Source organism: Chroicocephalus ridibundus, chromosome 5, assembly GCF_963924245.1.
Source record: "Chroicocephalus ridibundus chromosome 5, bChrRid1.1, whole genome shotgun sequence".
NCBI classification, from domain to species: Eukaryota; Metazoa; Chordata; class Aves; order Charadriiformes; family Laridae; genus Chroicocephalus; species Chroicocephalus ridibundus.
In genome coordinates, this window is record NC_086288.1 from 8,651,173 (window position 1) to 8,673,592 (window position 22,420).

At 45.1% G+C, this 22,420-nt stretch overlaps 1 protein-coding gene across 2 annotated transcripts; it reads right to left on the minus strand.

Moving 5' to 3' along the window:
* Positions 1–1,804: 1,804 nt before the first annotated feature.
* PPM1K (protein phosphatase, Mg2+/Mn2+ dependent 1K) lies at positions 1,805–22,184 on the minus strand. 2 transcript variants are annotated; one of them, XM_063335347.1, is made up of 7 exons: positions 22,004–22,184; positions 18,339–18,846; positions 17,659–17,759; positions 9,789–9,954; positions 9,120–9,264; positions 7,905–8,039; positions 1,805–7,441 (listed from the first exon to the last, which is right to left on the minus strand). In XM_063335347.1, exons 2-7 carry the CDS (start codon positions 18,776–18,778, stop codon positions 7,310–7,312), a joined length of 1,119 nt encoding a protein of 372 aa, XP_063191417.1. In that variant the 5' UTR covers positions 18,779–18,846; positions 22,004–22,184; the 3' UTR covers positions 1,805–7,309. The 2 variants fall into 2 exon arrangements, with proteins under 2 accessions (XP_063191417.1, XP_063191416.1); XM_063335346.1 differs by having other exon boundaries at positions 18,339–18,866; positions 22,004–22,183.
* Positions 22,185–22,420: the final 236 nt, after the last annotated feature.

Here is a 22,420-nt window from a genome sequence, read left to right on the forward strand (position 1 = left end):
GAGCCAAATCCTGCCCTGCCTTCCTGGAGGAGTTGAGTGACGTTGCATTGGGTGCGTGGCTGGCCCCAAAGAAGGGGAATTTTTAAGAAACGGGACCAAAACTTGAACATGGCCACTGATGTGAGCGTAAACCCAACTGCACCTGCTTGAGAGTCTGCCGCAGCCCCTGGCGTGCTGCCCCAGCTGAGGCCCTCCGTGCTGTGGGGCAGGCACGCCAGGGGGAGATATGACATTTTTTGTAAGTTTTTGTAAGTGTGAACATCTGGGAGCAGCTGTGAAGTCATTGTTGCATGGAGGGGAATGACCACAAAATGTAGTGACCACATTAAATAAATAAAGGGTAAAACCAGGCTGCCCAAAGACAGTGGTAGCTCCAAACCAGCCCGTTTTCCAGGCGCTTGGGCCCTCGGCTGTCCCACCAGCACCTTCCCCGGGAGGAGGAACTCCCTCCCCACTCTTGGTGCCACCGTAGCCTGTGCCTCCTGCTCTGCTCTGCTGGGCAGGGCTGCGGGAGGTTGCAGCGCTGAGCAAGAGCAAAGATGACCTCGGGGCAAGAATACGAAACAAATCTAAACAGTGAGGTATGGGGTGTGTGCGCGTGCACGCAGAGCAAGGCTCTTGCCCCGTAGCAGTGATGAAAACTTTGTGTAACCAGCCTCGACCCCCACGCCGCGCAGGTAGGCTGAGGGGTGTTGACATAAGCCACCCCTCAGCTCTGGGAAAAGCTTCTAGCTCTTCCCGGGCCACAGCTTCTGTGAGCGCCCCACGTGAGGGCAAGGATGGCTTTTCTTAAAGCTTGGCTGCTCTCCCAGGACCATCCTGATGAGGTTGGGCAGGGAACCGCCATGGTGCTGCTGGGACTGAGCCGCCCTCCTCTCCTGCAGGCGTGCACGAACCAGCTGGTCACAGGGACGTGCGCTACAGGCCAAATGCTCCTATTGCAGAGTAACTCGGGAGCCGTTTCCCAACTCCTGTGAAAGGACAAAGCCGTCCCCAGCGGGTTTCCTAATACTCCACCTCTTAAAATTCACCTACCTGACCAGTGACTACTATACGCTTACCACCATGGGATAGAGGCATGGATCTATAAAAGCTGATGAGCAGATTGACAACAAAGGATAACAAAAAAAGATTCGCTTTGGTCCTCCAAGGAAAAGGTTGGGGCTCAGCTGTAGGAAACTGCTAGGACTTCACTGGAGTCAAGCCTGCTCCTTTCAAGGGAGAGAGAGTAAAAGTAGGTTTGAATTCAGCTCTAAAAGCAGTAGTAACTAAAAATAATAAGGTTATTTCTGTGTTAAAACCTTCAGCTATTCTCTTCTCCTTATCATTTCTTTTAGGATAACTTTTTGCATGGTCTTGAATCCATGCAAAAGCCAAAATATATTCTTTTATTGAGGAGGCCCCATTTGTTTCTTTCCAGTTTGTTGCAGGATGCCATCGCTCACCATGATAACTATCCCAGGGTGCCTTCCTGCTTCACAAAAGAATTATTTTTTTAAGACGGACTTGTTTCAGAGAGGCCTTTCTGATTTCTTGGTACTGTAATGTATCAAAATATAAAAGACAAAACCAGCAAGTTAGAACGTGTCGCCCTGATGCAGCAAAGCCCACGGACGCTGGCAGAGCGCAGAGACAGAAGGTACTTTGCCCTGGTTATCGTTGGGTGAAGGTCTTTGTAGGCAAAGCCCTGGTTATCAGAAGCTTTTTATGGCAGGGGTTGAGGCCCAGGGCTAACAGGACAGTCGCGAAACAGCTTGAGAAGCAGAAACTTTTCCGGTAGTTCGCAATGCAGTAGAAGAAGAAAAATCCATTTGTAGTGACACAACTCTAGAAGCCAATTATTTATTAAAAGATCTTTTAAGCATTCCAGTGTAGACTTATCTGCTCCACTGTAGCTTTGAGTTGATGAACAAACATTTTAAAAAAAAAAAAAAAAAAAAAAAAAAAACAAAGGCAAAATGGACACCTCTCTAAAATGAAGAAGTAGATGAATTGTGGACACTGATTACACCAAACATAAACATCAAACCACAGGAATTATACACAGTCCTAAGGCAAACTATGTAACAAATGTACGCAATTGCACTTAAGTCTGTAGAAATTTATGACACGCGCTGCCGCCCAAGCACTCAATATCCTGGGTGGATATCTCTGCATTGAGAACAGCAGCTTCGGAACCAAGGAATACCCAGAGTGTTGCTATACCATACATTCGGCTTGTTGGGTGAGTGACCAATGGACCTAACAGTGTCCAACTGAGTTTGTTTAAGAAAAATTAATATTAAACCAGTTTCACTGGTACTCTTGGTTTGTGCTTCTCCCTTAACTAGAAATCCCAATGCTTTTGACCGCAGCACATTCGCCTGCTGAGACAGAAAAGGTGATCTGATACCCTGACCCCATGGAAGTCAGCGGAAATCCTGTGGTGAGTCTAAGCTCCTTACAATTTTCATTTCCCCTAAGTATGTAAAAATCAGTAATATTGCTGATTTCTCCCCACACCCCTGTTCTCAACCACAAACTGTGCTCCGTGATTGTTCTCCAACCCTGAGCTTTTCAAACAAAAGGGATTGATTGTATCGAGGACCCTGTATTAAACAAACTGTTGGATCTCATCCCCATGTCAACCTCTTGCACTATGTTCACCTTCCAGAGAGACCAGCTCTCCTAAATCAAGGCTGCAAATGACATTTTAGTGAGTTCCTTCTACAAAGCACAAAACCCCTTTTTCCAGGTGGTGGAGAGACCGAGCTGGAACTCCAGTCGCAGTCTCAGCACCTGTCCTAGTAAATCCTCCAGCAACATGAGGACCCCCTGTGCCTTCTATATCCTCATAGTAAAACCAAGTATCTAGGTGGACAGCATTTTTCCGTCTTTCTGCACCTCCAGCCCAGCCTCCTGCAGTGCCTGTACAGTGAGATACACCACTGCTCCAGGGGGAGTGTTCAGGCAAGAAAATACTCTTACCAGACCCAAAGGAGTTGAGAATCTATTCCTAAAAGGCAGGAAAAAAGCAAACGCTTGTTATGGTTTGCTCACTAGGCCACCCTTAATGTTCAGTTCAGTCTGTAATAAACAAAAAATATCGTTCTTTTCATTGAAACAATAGATGGATGGAAAAGATGGGGAGCTAGAGAGCAAACTGAGAGTCGGTTTCATTTCTTTCAAAGTGTAAGATACATCTAGCGATCTTTCAACAATAAACCGCTCTGATAGGCAGCTGCTGCTGTTTGGACAATTTGCTCTTTGTCTCCAAGATGAAAGAGCTTTCTGCTAGGCAAGAGAATTTCACTGGTCCCTGGGGTGAAACGCTGGTTGCTTGCAGAGCTGCTATAGGCAGCAGGAGGCTTATTCACTAAATAGGAAAAAACCTAGAAGTGCACCTTTATCACAGCCGAGCAGTACCTAGCTCTGGTGGAGAACAATATGCCGAGGTTTGCTGGCCAGACGTTCCTGCAGCACTGCGAATTTGATCCTCTGGTACCACTACTACACACCGCTTCCATTTTCCCCAACATGGCTTTACTCCACGGACTCTGAATTCAGTGCCGTACACCACCTGTGTCCCACCCAACACACAAATGTGTTGGCAAAGCTCATTCTGCCAACACGGTTTCAGTGTCCAAAGAGCCTCAAACCTGAAATGCAAGGGCAGGGACTTGTTCTAATACTCTTCAGAGAGAAGTGTCAAATGATGAAAAAATCCATCACCCAGAAAGTTGCAGGCTTTTCTCGACTTCTTGGAGAAAAAGAAGGCTTGCTGCAGTTGGCACTAAATCTTGAGGAAGTTCACTGTCATCTTGTCAGGAAAAAGCAGCATTGTGCTTCAGGAGGCAGAGACCAACGGTCCCGGTAATGGAGTGTTTCTACAAAACACTATGCTTTTCAAGCTGGCACTTAAGAGTCTTGCCATGCACAGCATGAAGTAAAGAATCCACACAAACCAGTGTGAAGGTACCTCTGTTCTTAATGGAAGGAGGAACAGCGGACTACTGGGCCGCTTGGCAAAGCATGTCATCTTCATCAGTAGCTCATTTACTTCAGAACGAGATGCAGAAAACTAGAGTGAACAGGGCAGGGAATAACCTGTGCGTACGAAATGCATCTCTGTAATCTCCTGTCAGTTATTGATTCACTTTTGCTTAGAGCAAAAAGGCTCGTATCTTAGTTTTATGTATGTGCTGCTTTATTTGTGAAATTGGTTGGCAGCTCTACAGAGGGCCTGTTAAATACTGGTAAGTAACTTCAATACAATTAAGTGGTTCCACAGGTAAACCCCACTGTGTGCTAACTTCTTTCTCCCATCCATGTTCAGGCACTGCATTTCCATGTCAGGAGACACCCCTTCATGCAGTATGCAGTTCTGAAGTTAGCCCTGCTTTGAGCAAGAGGCTAGGCTAGATGACACCCAGAAGTCCTTTCTAATCTAAGTTTTTCCCTGATTGTATAAGGCAGTAATAGCAACCGCTAATACCGCTCTATCCAATCATCTATTTTGCAAAGCTCTGTCATATCCTTTCCTTTATAAAATTTAAAAAAAAGTTATGGATGTATCCTTCCCCTGAGAGGATAACCACTCTGTTAGAAGAAATAAAAGCCCCCAACCACTTACGTTCTCTATGCAATCAGGCAACCAGATAGGTATAAACCAAAAAATGCCCCAAAACCTCCAGTGAGAAGAAAAACTGTCGTGTTACGCCTGGGTCAATATTTAGAAGCTACTTTTAACTGCCAGGTCATTCCTCAGGGCACCTGCTCTTCATTGGCAATGCTTTTCATTAGCAGCCTGCATGTAATACCTTGTCTTCAGCTCGGCAAGTATCCAGCACTGCTCAAAAAAATCTGCTTGTCACAAACGCCCCCAGTGCCCTTGATATCTTCTCTCTGGCTAGCTGACTAGCCGGCCCAACAGAAATGAGCAGCATTTGGAACAGGACAGTGTCGATGGACCTTGTCCAAATCCCTGCAGCACTGCTCCAGCCTCTCTGACACTTGATACCAAAGCCACCCCCATAGCAACTCCCTCTCCAGAGCCTGACTCTAACCCTTGGCTGTGCCCAGAGTAAGGCTGCTGCTGGGGTTAACCCTTTGCTACCAACTCTCACACTTGCTGTTTTAGCAGGTCCCTTCTTTGGCAGGAGAAAGGCTGCAGTGCAATCCCGTCACGACCACATTCCTGGAGCACCAGGTGCGACCTCTCAAGGGATCGGGAGAGGCTGCGTTTTGCCATTTTTGCCCCAAATGGGTTGTAGGAATCTTCAAACTTGCCTCAGACCGAGAACCTGCTCGCACTAACAACTGAAAGTGCCCCTGTGCCTCAGGTAGGTAAGGCTGCACCCAGGACTAACAAACATTCTGACTTCAGGTGACGACTGAACCCCAACCCTGGGGAAAATCTGGGGAGAGAGAAGGGGTTATTATTGTAAACCAGTGATGTGCTCATTACAGAGGCCTGGGCAACAGCAGCCAGTATGACAGATTTACATATACCAACTCACAAGCGCTCCGTCCTTATAAACCGAATATACACATTACATACACCACGTAATACAACAAGTGATGGGACAAAACCAGCGTACTCTCTGAACACCTAGTACTTAATGCTGTCAGTACAACACTGTGCTCGGTGTTGCTCGGCCTTCGACCAGAGGCAAGGAAAAACATGTGGAATGACTGCCTCAGGTGTAACCCTGGTCTCAAAGGAAAGGGCTAAAAGTAACGAAGATGCGTGCTTCACGCTGCAAAATGAGAATCAGGCCACGCATCTCAGATATACTTTTCCTTATTGCAAGGTGATTTAGTATCAGGCAACTTCTCTTTCACTTTGTTTTGTTTTTACAATTGTGCTGTTGGACACATCCATAGAATTAAAAATATTGCGGCAAGCCTGAGGAAAGCCCAGTTCTTCTCTGCCCATATTTCATTGAAACAGGGTGACTCGGAGGCCACAGGAGCTGCACATTTGATGTGAGGCGGAGGAAGAAGGTCTGAAGGAGACACGCTGGAGCAGATCTCCATCTGATGCCAACACGTCACCTGCAGTCTGTGTCACAGCAGTGATACGAGCTGGCTCAGAGCTCTGGCCCCCTGTGCCTCACTGGACGCAGACTCCCTCCGGAAAGGGAAGTGGAAATGCTTCCTTTAAGTATAAAACTACTTTCTGATGTCTGAATATCTGAAATCTACTACAAACGATACTCAAAACTTATAAAAATTACCTTACAGCTATTATAATGCTCACTTCTTTCTCTAGCTTGCCTGCTTTGGGCATTTTTACAGCTCCCTGTATAACATGAAGAGACACAGGAGATCACAACTAACTGAAAGAAACCTTCAGCAGAGGGCAGGAAAATCCTCATATATTTATGAAGAAATAAACTCTCCTGTCTTGCGTCCAAAGAATCTTGATTAGTAAACTCTCAGAAATTAGCTGGTTTTCTTTTTTTAAAAAAAAGAAAGAAATTCAAGTAGATGAGAGTTTCTGGATATCAAAAATGTGCAGCTTTTCCCTCCTCTGTGCTCCTGTCAAGCATTGGCACACCAGAGACAAGCCAGTGCAAGGGGCTGCTGCGTGGTCCACAGAGACACAATGGAGAAACATTCCCATCTGTCCAACAGCACGTGGCTCCAGCCTGCTCCGTCTCCTTAGAGCTAGAGGATCACGGATGATGGCAGTGAGAGCATAAAGCCCTGCAAAGCAGCACTGTCTCAGGAAGCTGTTCAGCTACACCAAATGCCACTGGCATCAGAACCTAAACACTTCTGAAACTTCTCCCTTATTTTTCACCTGCTTCTTCTGAAGCACAGGGGAGTTTTGGCTGGCTGCACAGCAGAGGAAGACAACAAACCTGCTTTTTGTCTACCTAAGAACACTGTGCGTTTGTTCCCCCGTGTATTAACATACAAAGAAGCCAGCATGTGGCTCAGAGACTCAAGACTTATACAGCTGCCAGGTAACTAAGGGTCCTGGGTAACACAAGTCGGTAGGAAACAATTGTGCAACACCTCTAGCCTTCGGTGAAAGCCCAGAGCCTCGTCTATGGGAACTAAGTGATGTGCAGAGCTGCTGGGGCTACAAAACCAAAGGAATAGCTGCCTCAATGCCGACTGGAATAAATAAATGCAGCAAAATGCAACAGCCATAAGCAACAACAGGGCATTATGCACCGAGGGAACAGTGGCATCTTCTATAACACTGGGAACAGAAGAGATGGACAAGACACCGAGTCAACCTATGAACAGATGGATGTGTTCTCCTGTAGCACGCTGTGTCCAGATTATGGCAGGAAAAGATAGCTGTGGCAGGTCTTCACGCCCACCTCCCGCTGGAAGCAAAACTGCGGCTGAAGGAGAAGTTGATCTCACCATTTTTGTACTTTCCCCATGCTCCAAATGGCACTATGACAACTGTGCTGTTGTCTTCAGTGCCGAATTGCATTGCCTAAGAGAAGAAACAAATTGTCAGCAGCATCGTCTTGCTTGGAAAAGGAAACAAGTGTCTGGCTCCAGAAACAAGCCCTGAGGCCCAAGACTTCCTTGCCCCGTCCCACCCTGATGCTGCATTCTAGTATACCCCAGAGCTTTCCATAGGATATGCCGCCATCCAGAACCCCGGTGAGAAACTGGCCATTTCTGTCTATGCCGATTACATTTCAGCACAGGAATAAACTGCGGTGACGGTCCTACACAGTTCAGTGGATTGTGAGCTAAGCAAGCTAATTGAAATGATGCCTGGCAAGGATGTGGCAAGACCCAGGGCAAGGCAAAGGCTAGTTGGCAGGAATAGCGAATGTCTCAACCAGTATAGTTCAGTTCACCTGTATGTGTGGTTGCATACTTGTTTTTTTAAAACCAAACCAAAAACAATAGCAAGCATTTGGTGCCAAGAGAAGCGCTGGCATTACCTGCTCAGTAACAACGTGGGCAGCTTCGGCAGGATCATGGCACTGGTTAATGAAGTCGCAGATCTCCTGACTGTTCACCATGAAGTTAATACCATCTGTAGTAAGGACCAGGAAGCTGTCGTCTGCATGATGCAACTGCAATAAAGGCACATAGTACGCACAACGATGGAGCGAGTGCTGCAAGGCAAATTAATTGCCTTCATTTTTTTACACTCTGTTGCACAGTACTTGTCCTGTGGGTGCTGCGTGCTCTCCTGCTTTCTGTGCAAAGACCAACTGGAACCCCCAAACCCTCGGCTAGCCAAAGGCTACCCCCTTGAATCCTCGAGCACATCCATCAGCCGCGCAGGCTGTATTCCCTACTGGAGAAGAGTGTCTTAAGGTGCTTCCAGTTCTAGGAAGCAGCCCTCTGAATAAATACACTGAGGCCAAAAGACCAGATCCATACTTTATCCAGTAAACAAAAGGCTTCCTTAAACTGAGGATTTCAAGGAAGACATGATAACACTGCGATCATCTCCCGAAACCCCTCAGGCCTAGTGGGTGCCGTTTAATTAAGACCAACTGAATATAATTTCCCTAGGCCCTGGGAGGTGCACTGGGGATAAGCAGCAAACAGAACAGGAGCTGGGAGGAGAGCCTTCCTGCAAAAGTGAAGGCAACCATGCTGAGTACCTTCTGGGTGGTTAATTTGTTTTTGAGACAACTACAGAGCTATGGTAAGATGTATGCAGCTGCCCTTTCCTCCTGCCTTCCTCCCCCTTTCCTCCCAAGTATGCAAACTTCTATGTATTTTATTTTTTTTTGATGACAGCCCATCCATATCCCACCTGGTTCTCAGTGATGGTTTTAAATCAGCATTAACCTCAAAATTATTAATTTGACCACAAGCGCCAGACAGACTCGTATTTCAGCAATGGATATCACATCTTAGCTTTCTTCCCTCATCCTATATTGCACTGTGATAAATGAGATTTAGAAGTCGATCTGGTTGAATTTAGTATCACAGCCAGATTCTTTTCTGTGAAGTAGTGTTAATCTGCAATTACTTCATTAGAATTGGTCTCTGGTTACTTCCCCACAAATAAAAAACAATGCTTGGCCGTCAGGCTTCACCTGGGCACATGTCATGTTGAGTACCACCACCTGGATCAAATACCTATGATGCCCCTTAGTCCAAATGTTGCTGTCCCTGTAAACCAGGCCTTCTTTTACCTGAACCCTTTTTGTTTCTGGCTGGGCTATCACACCACTGTTTTTAAGATCCAAATCTCCTATGCTCCGCGTCATTGCAAGTCTACCGTTCACATGAGGCTGTCCCAAGCTGTTCCAGGCAACAAAGCCACCGCACTTCTTAATCCTGTCCAGAAACACAAAAGAAAAATTAATATGAGTTACTGCTTCACACCGTTACCCTATCTGCAATTTTTGTCACTAGGTACTGATGCGGAATGAGGTACGGAGGACCTAAGATGGGAAACTGAGGGTTGGCTTTTGCTGTCTGAAGGGACATAAGCCCACCTAAGGGATGTGGCTTAGTGGGCTGAGTCCTGACCTGGGAACCATGGTGCATTTCTTCAGGTCTTGGCTCTAACTTGGCAGCCTTGGACAAGTCTGAACCATGTGTCACAGCTCTGTACCAGGTCCTACCTATGCTGATCTTACTGCTGAGACAGTTTACGCTCGTGCAGGGCTTCCACATCCCCAGTCCTCTAAACGGAACCAAATTAACTAGAGCTGTGTTACTTTCTGCCAGCTCAGAGGTATTCTTGGGGGATTATGTTCAACTCTTTGCTTTCTTCCAGACCCAACCCAGCAGCAGACCACAAGCACATCCTGACTGAGGCCGTTCCCTGGGAAGCCACATCATCAACTGACAGGTACCTTTCCTTCTCCTCCTTTCTTTCTGGAGTATGGTCAATGGTGAGTTTCATGGCCTTTCCCTTGCGACACAGCAGAGCACGACTGTCTCCCACACTTGCCACAACGAGCTCAATACCGTCCCGGAGCAGAGCCACTGTTGCAGTGGTCCCAGAGTTCATCAGAGTTGCTATAAACGTCATATCAGAGAGAGAGGTTTTAGCACTGCCTCAAAGCATGGGACTATTTATAACAGCAACAGTTTAAATTGGCAAAATGAAGACAACTTGTGCTCTACATTACCAATAAGTAACTGCTTTTAAGTTTAAACTAAATCTACATACATAAAAAAATTACAGCAAACATGCATGCATGTAGGACTGGGGGGAGAGAGAGGAAGTAGAAACGAAAAGTATTTCTGTGCAACAACATGGCTCCATGCAAAGAGGGCAAATGGAATAAAAGCGGTACAAGGTACAGTGGCTTCCTTTCAGCTTGTGGTAAATACTTTTTCTGTCCCACTGGCTCACCTCAAGTTACAGGGTTATCGTCCTTATCCCTGGGCACAGGGACTACTCAGGTAGCCCACTATAAAGCTGATGGCCCTTCCCTTCTGTTAGGTGGTAAAGTGGGCAATTGAGTAATAGTAATTGTAGCTCCACATAATGCACCAGAAGAGAAACACTAGATTGCCCTTTTATACCAGTCTGTCTCATCCTCCTATTGCTGACAGCATTGTTACAATCTTCCTCTGCTTCCTCCAGCCTTGGCAAGAGATGACGGTTTCAACCAGCAGGACGCTGGCTTTTTTCAGAAAGGGACGCTGCTCCCTTCAGACCCTGTCCACTTGCCGGAGGTCGCAGTGCAAAGGTGACGCTGGATTCTGCCTTGCCCTGTGCCTGCAAACCAATGCAGTCAGCTGGCAGCGGCTCTCTGGGCAATCTGGCGCGGGAACTAGTGGGATCACTTGACAGGGGTGCACAGTGACTGCCTAGAGGGCAAAACAGAGCTGCGGGTGCCGTCTGCCTTCTCTTACAGGTAACGGAGTGAGCTGAGCTGACTGACTGTGCTCAGGGACCAAGCTGGATTAACTGGTGCAAGGGCTTCTCGTTTCAATTTCTACAATACTCTGGAAAAAAAAGAAGTGCTTGAAAAGGAGAAATGTGAGTCTGCCTATGTCAGGAAAGATAGGCAGTTTTATCTGTGATGAAGGAAATACCAGAACTGCTCAGCTTTCATTTTTTGTTTGCTTTCTGAAAGGAGCAGTCCATTTTACAGTTAGTATCTTCCCTTCCTGCAAATTATGCAAAGGTAACCCAGTGAAAGGTCCCTGGAAAACAGTAACTCCTGACAACTTGAGCTATTACAGTAAAATGTGCGGCCAGGACAAGCTATTGCCCAAACACATTTGCATTCACAGCCAATGCAAATCCCCTTGAAAGGCCCTCTGTAGCTCTCCTGCATTCCGGGATTTTCCAGGTTTTAAAAGCGAGCCGATTTGAGAGGGGGTTGGGGCTAATTTAGGAATGAGAATCCCCAGTTATATTCCTGTTTTCACACGATTAACAGGTAAAGATCTTTCCACCACTGCTTCTGCAGAGCTCAGCCACAATGACATGCAACTCTGTGCACTCCTACCTCTGGCCCTGCAGCCCTGACCCTGGGGAGAGGGGATGTATCTGAGACAGGAGGGCACGTTTGAGCCCAAGGAATGCCAGTCAGCCCCATCTCTGACCAGCTGCCAGCAAACCCCATACATGCAGCGCGACCTTCTGCATACTACGGGAACAGAAATGCGAGCGCTCTGGGATCTTAGCAACCTTTCTCCCCAACCCTGCAAGGTCCCAGCGCCCCAGAAGTAGCCTAGGGTTGGGAGTAAATTGAAATGCACAAAGCCCTGAAAGATGCATTGAACCTTGTTGTGCAGCAAAAGCAGGGAGTTGATGAATCCAAAAAAAGGCAACAGTCTAAACTAAGCTTGTGTTATTATTTTAAACAGGTATTATTACTGCAGTGAGGACGTGGTTTAGCTATACACTTAACCAACGTGTCAATCGTGAACATCAACCGTGGTGATCTAGGTCAAATCTTGGGACTATGTTATGGCTGCCATGCAGGTTACAATACCATTCAAAATTATTGAGATGCCAGTAAGTTTCTGACTATTTGGGTAAGGACTGGCATCCAGTTTCTAATTTGAAGCAATGACTAGTCCAGTGCAGGCTCACTTTGAGGTATGTTATGCAAGTAAGATGCTAACAAGTAGCAGTGCAATTAGAAATTTTAGAACCAGTAAAATACCTGTTTTAGCCAACAGTTAGTTGTTGTGAAGTTAAAAGAAGTGAAATGAAGAACCTACATAAAACTACCTTTTTATTTCACAGAAAATACATTTTATTTAGACGTTAAAATTAATGCAGAACTGCCGCTAGTCTCCCATTTCATTCCTTGGTTTTGGAACTATGCTGACAAACATAAGTAGTTTCTGAAAAAGTTAAGATCCGTAGTCTTTAATTCATAAATGACTGGAAACATTTGGATATTTGGGTGAATATGCACCTTTCAAGTGCAAATTCTCAAAGCCAAAAGAGCTGCTATCACAAAATCAAGCGATGGTACTAAAGAACAAGTCAAGATATTGTCCAGAATTGCGGTAATGGTCATAGTGACCTGAGCTTTATATACATTTAGTAGTTAAACAGCACTCCTAGAAAAAGAAATGCTGCTCTTGCTCTCTTCCTTGGAACCAGTTCATGATCTGGATAGGGGTGCAAGAACATGATGCACGCGTTATGTGATTTCTAGCACAGGTCAAAAACACAGGAATGATGATGGGATAACATTTCTAATGCTTTACTACAACTGCTGCTAGGTCACTTAATAATATCAAAATATGTTACATCAGCATATATATTGGTTTTAACAGTTAAAGAGTTTATTTTGTTTTCCTAACAATATCACTATAAAACTAAGATCTTTCAATAGGTTCTTAACACTCACTGGACAACTTTTACTGCAAGTCATCTCAACTAATGTGACAAAGAGGATGTGGGAACCTTCCAGTAGTCCAGGCTAGGAACCGCCGGACTCCTTCACCTGGGACAAAATTAAGCAGATCTCTCTTTCCACTGAAGCCCAGCATATAGTGTCCAGGGCCTCCAGTTCTAGAGCTGCTGACCAGGTACAGTGTCTGCCACAAATAACACGCACACAGAGGCAAATAGGAAATTCACCCAGGGACTTTGTTCAAACAAAAGAAACCTGCAACACTGGAGATGAAAGAATAAGGGCTGCAGAACAGGGGAAGTAGTCACTCTTGGATTTGCCTGCACTGTCCTTTGCAGGTCATATAGGAAGTACTTGAGGCTCACACATGCATCTTTGGCCACAGATAAATCAGCCTTGGCGTTTCTGGGGAATTGCCACTGTTCTTGCCTTCTCGCTAAAACTGTGTGACAAAACCAGTTTAAATTCAGCCAAAATGAAACCTAGGATTTTATTTTTTTCTGTGTGGAGGTAAGTAACCAACCAACAAATCAACCAAAGAATCATATCAATGCTAGAGGGCCCCCTGTCTCATATATGGCAAGAGTGGCCACTCTGAAGAACATCTTCAGTACAGAATATGACCCAATGTGTTTCCTCAAGGTAATTTAATTATTTTTTTATATACATTTATATATAACACAAAAATGGGGAGTTCAAACTCGTGCCCACTAAAATGGGGCCATCTTAAAGGCACTGAATAGAAGTATATGAATCGTTCTGACGTATGGGAAAATATGCAAAATAAACACCCCTTTAATATTGTAATCAGTATCTTCTAACTTGATTAGGTAATAACCAGGGCCCTTGGATAAAAAGGCTGCCTTTGTAACGTTGATGGATTTATGAAATATTTAAGTACAATTTCTGCAGCTCTCCCTTTTCCTCAGTGTTGCAGGTTAACATATTCAAAGAAATAAAAATCATATGTTTGAATGGTAACTTAAAAAAACAAACCCAAAACCCACTACTTTATAAATTTAGTTATTTTTAAATAGCTTTTGCTGTTTGCTCAGCATAGTAAGATCCCAGGAGTGCCTTTTAAACCTAGATAAACCAGTTAATACCTGGCTATGTTTTAATAAGATGGCTATTCCAGAAGTGAGTGGCCAATGCGATTAGAGTTGGATGCACTGAACATGGAGGTCAATGGAAAGACTCCCTCTTGTTTTCTCTGAGTAGTGGATCACAGTGAACAGAAGCAGTAGCAGTACCTTGTAGGACTGCACTAGGCCAGGAGAGGGTTTGTCTTATGCTTCTCCAGAGAGATGCTCAAATTTCCTCAAGTACCTGATTTGCTTCCTTATTTCTGTCCTTGCTGAGCAAAGCTATTCAGCCTTTACATTTCAGTTTTTATGGCTGGTCAAAAATATTAGAAAATTCTGTCCATCTGTGTTAACAGTTGTCTCGTGGGTAACGACACATTCATTGGACCTGATCTTCCTTTATTGTGTCCTATACCTAAGTTTAGCAGCAATTTAAAAGTGACTGGGTATATCTGAATGCATGGAAGTGAATGAAAATGCATTTTTGAAGAGAGATCAAACACCATGCTTCAGGGCTCAGGCATATCTTTAAGCTGTTAATGATTAGAAAGGATTTAGGTGGAGGACAGATTATCCCAGATCTGCCTGCAGCAAGTTTCTTATGCTTTTATGTGAAACAACAGGTACAGATCACTGCCAGAGGGGATACTGGACTAGAGCCCAGCAGGATAGTACAGCACACCAACAGCACTAGTGAACTGCACGCCAGACACAGTAGCAGTACCTGGAACACATACATATACCTTTATTATTATTATTAATTGAAAGGTTATAGAAACTATTATGCTATGTATTTTCCATCTATAATTTCAAATATTCTATAATTGTAAAGTGAACTACAAAGGGCCACGCCCTTGAAGACATAGCTAGGTGTTCCAACAAGGCACGTCTCTAGTCCTGTTAAATTTATGTCCCCCTTAAATAGTACTATAAACAATGCGTCAAACAAAATCCACGTAATGTTGGATGCAGGGATTTGTCCCAGGACTTAGGTTCCTTCAAACACCCAGGCACACGCTTTTAAAGCTGGTTGTGTATTACTAAAGACCTGGAAATCCTGAACATGCTCTGTTTTTTTGCAAATTCAGTGAAAGGAGTGAATCCTGGCATGTTCTACTAGAACAAGACTAAGCTATTATTTTCCACTTCGTCAGCTATGGCCAAGTTTCAAAAGGAGGTCAGTCTTGAGGAGCATCCAGCGTATCCCAGATACACAGCGTTACACAACCAGCCACCATTTTCAAGATACTTTAGCAACAGTCTTGACTGTCACATCTAGAATAGCCACAATTGGATCAGAAATTTTGCTGGCAAATTGAATCAGTTTGGAAGTAGGCTTCGAACAAGGATACATGCCAAGCATTGAAATTTTATGTAACTTTCAAAACAGCAGCAACAACGAAAATATCCACACCAAACAGTCAACATAATACTGAATTATTTTAACAAAAGATATGCAAAAAGTTTAATTTGTTCAGAAATCTACACTTGTCTTTGCACGCTGTTACTCCACTCTTTGCCTTGTAGCTTGATTTCGAGCTGGGCAACCAGCCAAGAGCACTGGGCTCTTTTAGATCCTACTGGCTCCTGCAAGAGCTTGCAGGTTCTCAGACTACCTGAGAAATACTGAGTGCTTGCTGGAGTGTGGCCCTGGTGGATTTTTGACAATGCTTTTGCCCTCTATTTTGCTTGACCTCAGGCTTTTTTAATGAAGACGGTTTGTCTAGTATCTTGGTAACTGTTACGTAAATTTGCTGGCATTTGCACTATATTTCATTAAGCAGCACCAGTTAGTTAAATGATATGGAAAAAATCCTATAAGCAGTTCCAAAATGCTCAGCTTGCTGCACAACCTGTATGTCAAACACTGTTGTTATCCAGTTCTGTAAATCTCATGTACGAAATGCTATAATCAGAAACTGTTTTCATAATAACAGAATAATATACCAAGCACAGTTCCCAATACTTCTCCTCAAGGACCTGCTCTGACACTTATCAGAGGTCACTTCAATGAGCCAAACCAAGAGCTGTCCTACTAACAAAGCTAGGGGGGACAAATATAACAGATCTTCCTGTTAGTGAAAATGAAAGGTCCACATCCAGGCAAGCACTTAAGCCTTTATTCAGATGCTTTCTTGAATTTGGGCTTTTAAGAAAACGTATTTGCAAGGAGGATCTTGGATAAAAAGCACATCTGCTCTATTGATGTGCTCTCTCATAAGCTCAGTTAAAACTCCCCCCAAAGGTCAAAAGTGATTCTGGAGTTTTTTACCACATTGCTATTTTTTAAATTATTTCAATATTTAAAAAAAAAAGAAAAGGATATAATGGGGAAATTGGGATGTAAGGGGGAAAAAAAAAGGATATAATGGGGAAATTGGGATGTAAGGGGGAAAAAAAAAAGGATATAATGGGGAAATTGGGATGTAAGGGGGAAAAAAAAAGGATATAATGGGGAAATTGGGATGTAAGGGGGAAATGAGCTTCATGGATTTAAATCCCCCCTCTTTAAGGGCTGCATTTAAGGACTTGAAACTTTTTTTCCTGATACCCCTGTTACCTTAGCTTGTACCAGGTAAGAGGAAAGGTGTGTATCCCTCACAGTGCCGCAACAGTCAGGCTACCTGTCCTGCCAGGAAATATTTGAGTCTACCAAGATTCACGTAGCAGTTAAAGTGCAGGAAGCCACTCCATTACTTGATTGTATACATGCATTGCTTAAGAAAGGTGGCTTGAGAATACAGTATCACTTCAGTCCCTAGCGGGCCTGTTGGTTTCAAATCTTTCTTGGAGGGAAGAGTTTTACAGTTTCTGTTCTTCTGAAACGATCTCATTTGGCCACCACCTGCATCAGCACTGGGACAGGTCTTTTGTTTGCTTTTGGTTCTTTTTTTTTTGTTGTGCTTTTTTTTTTTAATTGGGTTTGTTTTGTTGTGTTTTTTTAAGACTGCCTAAACTGACTGTTAAAATTGTATCTCATGGCTGAGGAAACTCCTGTGACAGAACTGGGATGGGGATCTCTATCTACCTGCCCAAGTTACTCCCTGTAAGCTCCCATTGCTGGACCTGGAACTTCAGATGTACTTAGTCTCTAGACATATATGTGAGAATTTGATTAACAGCCAGGACTAAGGAATCTAAAAGGGCTGGTGCCAGCTCGACCACAGCCTTACCAACCTTGTTTTCCTCTTCACTGCTTTTTTGCCTTTCACACTCAGCTACTCCTGTGATTCTGTTTGTGCAGAAGCAATATCAATTGTATTAATTTTGGCTTACATGCCTCCTCCGGTGCAGCAGCCAAGTTAGAAAGGGGAACTTTTGATACTGTTTCTTCTAACCCACAGGAATAACAGCTTTAAAAAAACCCCACACAACCAACCAACCAACCAACCAAAATTCCCAACAACAAAAAAACCCAAACACCAAAAAACCCAACAAAAACCCCCACCCCCCCGCCTCCAGGTTTCTCGCACAGTAAAGTTATGCTCCTTGCAAATCTATATCACTCTCTGCTAACTTGACACACACTTTCCTTGACAGAATCATGTTAAGAGAAATTAATTGATGATTATGCTAACATTCAGATTAATAACTCCCCCAGTAAATTTAATTTAGACTTTTTATATTTTTTTAATTTTAAGGAGGTAAAGCGTAATTGTTTCATTTGCAGTAAGTGATCAGAGCAAAATGCTATGTTAAGTTAAACTGTTTTCAAGCATTTTTCTGGACATTTTACTACAGAACTACTGAGCAAATAAGAAAAACCTCATTCTCCACACCCATACGAGTACTTTTTTACCTACCATCAGCAGAGAGATGAGCGTGCCTTTCATATGCTTTGTTTATTTCTAGAAAAGCTTTGCTCAAAACATTTTCCAAGTTCTCTTCCTGAGCAAGAAATTCTCTGGAAACAAACAAGGAAACAAAAAATTAAACTTCTTTCCAAGAAATATGCATCTCGATCAATCTCTTCTGTAGCCTTATCTCCTCCCTGCATGCATTGAATAACGCTGAAATTCAGTGAACAGGTAATAGGATTTTACTAATGACCTACACTGGAAGCATAATCCTGTAATTTTGCAAATAGATAAAATTCCTCTTTCAACACCCAGGGATGTGACACAGAGATACAGAAGAGTGTAAGGAAGCTGTAGGTCAGCTATCATAGCGACCCCATCTGAAAACAGTCAATTCACACTCTCTCTGTGTTCCCAGTCCTTTCCTGGAAGGTGGGTACAATCATGTTTTCCCCTCTTGTCTTTCCAGGCTTGCTCAATGGGCCAGGCACCATACTGAATAAGAAGTTCACAGCATGTCCATTGTAATGGACTGCTCCAGGCCAGTGTTCCTGCTGTCCTATTGGGCTAGGTGGCTCTATAACCTAGGAGGATTAGTGACAACGTATGACCCACTGGTTCCCTTTCAATCCTAAGGAGTCTCCACTGTAGTTCATTTGACATGCATTCACTTGATGCACACTTACTTAATATATTTTTCCATGTACTTATCACAGAAGTCTGCTGCTGCTGCCCCGCCGTGTCCATCGTATACTGCAAAGTATAGGACATCCTCTGTCAGCTGAGCATAATCAAACCGGTCTTCATTTTCCTTACGCTTCCCAATATGGCTAGCACAGCCCACATTGTCCAGGCTGACTTTCGGAATCGGCTTCCCATACTTTATGCTTGGTGGGAGGAGAATAGGTTCGTCAATGCGATTGTCCCAGATGCCAAAGGTGTCCCATGTGGTAGGTCGCCCGCTCCCGTCTGAATCGAAGCGGGAAGCACGGCGCTCGGAGGTGGAGCTGTAGCATGCGGCTATCGGGCGCTTCTCGTCTTGCAAGAGGCGGGACGTCAGCACGGCTCTCCTTCTTACTTGATACCCTCCGTTTCGTACCAAATTAATTAAAGTAGTTGTTGACATAACTTGTCTTCACAGAGATTCGTGGCAATAAAAGATCAACAATAAAAGATACGCAGCTGCTGGAATGTCTTCAAGAACAAAGAGAAAACTGATCAGGAAACAAGAAGCACAGGAAGAGGAATTTTCAGTTACATCGTTCAGGAAACAATGTCACCCTCAGAGCCCGCTAATCATGCGTAGCAGAGCACCGCCTAGAAAAACTACAGAGGGATCTGCATGACTCACCGAGAAACAATTCCACACAGACCAACTCGCATCTAATGGGGAGTACTGCAGATAGATCAAGGTAAGACATTTCTGCCAGCCACCCGCATAATGATATCCTGAATTTGTGAAGGTTGAAGAGGTTGTGATGGAGCAAATGAGAGTGATAATGAATTTGTTTCATGTCAGCTAAAATATGAAAATGTGAAAATATGAGGTAAGGCTGTGAAAATGAGCTTATCATGCATGCTCTTCAAACAATTGCTGAAACATCCGCACTGTCACTTCCGGGGGGGAAGGCAGGAGAAACATATTTGCTTACATTTTAAAGAGTTTTTTCATCTGCTCACGATATTTGGTTCTGTCACGTTTATTGAGGACTTGAACAATACTTTTCAACACAGACCTGTGATTTTCTTAGGCTATCTAAGACTGACCACTAAGAGTGTATCCATGGACATACACAATTGCACACACAAACTTCCCAAACAAAAAAAAACCCTGCATAACTCTGCTGCTTTAACTGGCCTGAAGTTCTCTGCCACCTAACCCTGAAATGGGCTCCCTTGGCAAACACAGGCAAGCAAGATCTACTGGCTTCTCAAATCTTTTCCATCCCAGAGAAACTAAACGCTTGGCTCAGCATAGATAAAAATTGACTAATGCTGATTCATCTAGCATAGTGACAAATGTAGAACGACTGGCTTATGTAACCTTTTGTAGAGCAACACCCAACTTGATGAAAGGCCAACAGGCTGGGATGCAGTTTATAGTAAATCTATGTTGTCGCACTGGAGTAATTTGAACTGGACCATCAGATCACTGTAACTAACCACACTAAATTTTAGATGAGGAATTTCTATCTTAATTGCTCCAAGTTTGCTGAGAGCAAAATTATGAGTCAAATGGATTATATGCCATAATAAAGGAATTAAAAATATGCAGGCTCACAGTGAATGCCAAAAAAAAAAAAAGGGTGGTCTGACACAATCAAGCAGCAAAGAGCAACACATGTACCCCAGAGACACTGTAATTCTGGGCCGGAGTGCCTTGCCATTGTACTTTCCCAATGCCAATCGTAATTGCATCTGTAAATCTGAAATATTTGTTAAAACTACTTTTTTAAATTACTAGACAAAATCCAGGTGCTTGCAAAAAATGCAGTCGAAGGTAACTTAATAAGTGGCTGCTTTAGTAGAAAATGGCTGTGACATGAGCTTTCTGGAGGGCCTCCATTAACTTGTCCATCTCGGCTCAAAGCATGTTGCTTTAGATGCTTCTTGGTTTACATTTCATGCCATTCTTAAATGAAGAAAGGTTTCTTTACTTAGCACTTAAGAGAGTAACTGTCAACTTGATAAAAGTCCGAATGTGCTGGGAATCACTGTCGTTGAGCCAGACGAATGCGGGCTAGGCCACCAGGTGAGTGGAACTGACCACTTGGACTTTTAAAATTTTCAATTTTATTGCAAGGGTGACGGCGACATCACATCCCTATTTAAAAACTGCTTTACTTTCTTGAGTTGCTTTTTCTTTTCTGTTATCCTTGACTCATAACAACAGTATGTTAACTTCCTTCTGTGAAACACGGCATGACCAAACTGAAAGCCTGCCAATTAGCAAAACCCACATTTGGTTTCACTTCCATCAGCTCGAAAGGAGTGCATGAAGTACATGTTAGCTATATTTAGGTTCCCCAGTATCCATAGCACGAATCACTGGATTAATCCAAAATCCCAAGCTAATCAATGTGTTTGTTCTCTATCAAATTCAACTCTCCAAATGCCCTTTTTACCAACAATGGTTTGGCTTTTCAAGTGTCTCTGCAAGTCAAGAGTAGGAACCTCATCTTTAGTTTCTGTGATGTAAATGGTTATGCTTTCAGTTGGACATATAACAACAGTCTGTGCTTTCCTAACTGATACGTTTGCAAACACCGGTTGAGCCTATCTGTGCAAAACAAGACTGAGGTATTGGAAAGGGGGGCACTGGTGTTAAAGCCAAAGTCCAAGACAAACAGATGTGCATCTATCTGATCCTGTTAATCTATACATATTTAACTTAAAGAAATAGTTCCTGCAGGCAGACACGGAAATACAATGTTTAAAGCGAATGAAGTGAGCAATTAAACTGTAGTTCAGCATGCATGGTGCCCCTTTTACAGCCTGGCTGCTTCTTGGCAGATGGAAATTTTCCAGACTGTGAGAAGGGGAAAAAAAAAAAGAAACCCGGAAGAAAGAGAAGGCATGCCTGCTGCCCCAGGGGATTAAACATATTTAAAAAGGAATTCAGAACTCTGAACACATATGAGTGCGCTTGCCTTGCACGCTTTCCAAACCCCACAGCTGTGGGTCGTACTACATGTTTCTGTATGTTAAGCTAATCTTAAATCAGAGGGTTTTTTTTAAAAATACAATATTTTATATATACGACAATATCATCTCACGCCCTGCCTGGATATTAAACGGCACTGACAGCCGCAATTTAAAGAGATTTCTGCTGCTACTTACTAATTGCGAATTAGCAGACGACCGACTGAGCTAGGACGGGTTTATTCTGTGCATGCGGAGGCCGTGCGGTCGCCGTTTGAGCCCCCGAGGAAAGCCTGCTCTAGCCAGCACCGCTCTCCTGCGGCGCAAGCCCCTCCCTGATGGCAGAGGTGGCTCCGCGCCGGTCTTCTCCTCCCGGCTGCGGTGGAGGGGCCGGCAGAGACCTGCGGGCAGACCGGAGGCTTCTCCTCGCTCCTCCGCCGCCGCCTTTGTGCGGGACCGGCAGCGCGGCCTAAGGGCGGGAGCGGCCCGGCCCCGCCCGCCGCACTGGAGCCGCCAGACCGAGCGCGAAGCCCGCGCAGCAGCCGCGGCTGGAGGAGACGGAAACGCGGAGAAGCGAGGGAGGCAAGTCAGCCCCGACCCTGCCACGCAGTCAACCTCCCCTCACCCCCACCCCGGCCCCCGGCAGGCTGGGCCGCTACGGGGCCCCGGCGGGGCCGCCGGGCTGCCTCGGGGGTCCGGCGGCCCTTACCTCCTTCCGTGGCCGGTCGTCGGTGGGGAGCTGCGCCCCACAGATGCGAAAGCGGCGCTTTCCCGATCCCAGGCGCGGGGCGCGCTCCCGCCCGCCGGTCCTTTCCCCCGGCCCCGCCCCGACGACCGGCCCGAACCCGCCGGGCCCAATGGGGCGGCGGCGGGGGCCGTCCCGCCGCATCCCTGCCCCTCCACCGCCACCAATGGCGGCCGCCGCGACGGCCAAGCCTCCCCCACCGCCCCCGCCCCGCCCCGCCCGCCGCGCGCCCGGCCGTTAGCCGTGAGGGGCCGCCCCGCCCGCCGGCCGTTGGCCGTGAGGGGCCGCCTCCATCCGCCGGCCGCCAGGGGCGCGGGGGGGGCGGCGGGCCGGGGAAAGCAAGGCCCCGAGGGCCAGGAGGAGGAGGGAGACCGGTGTGGC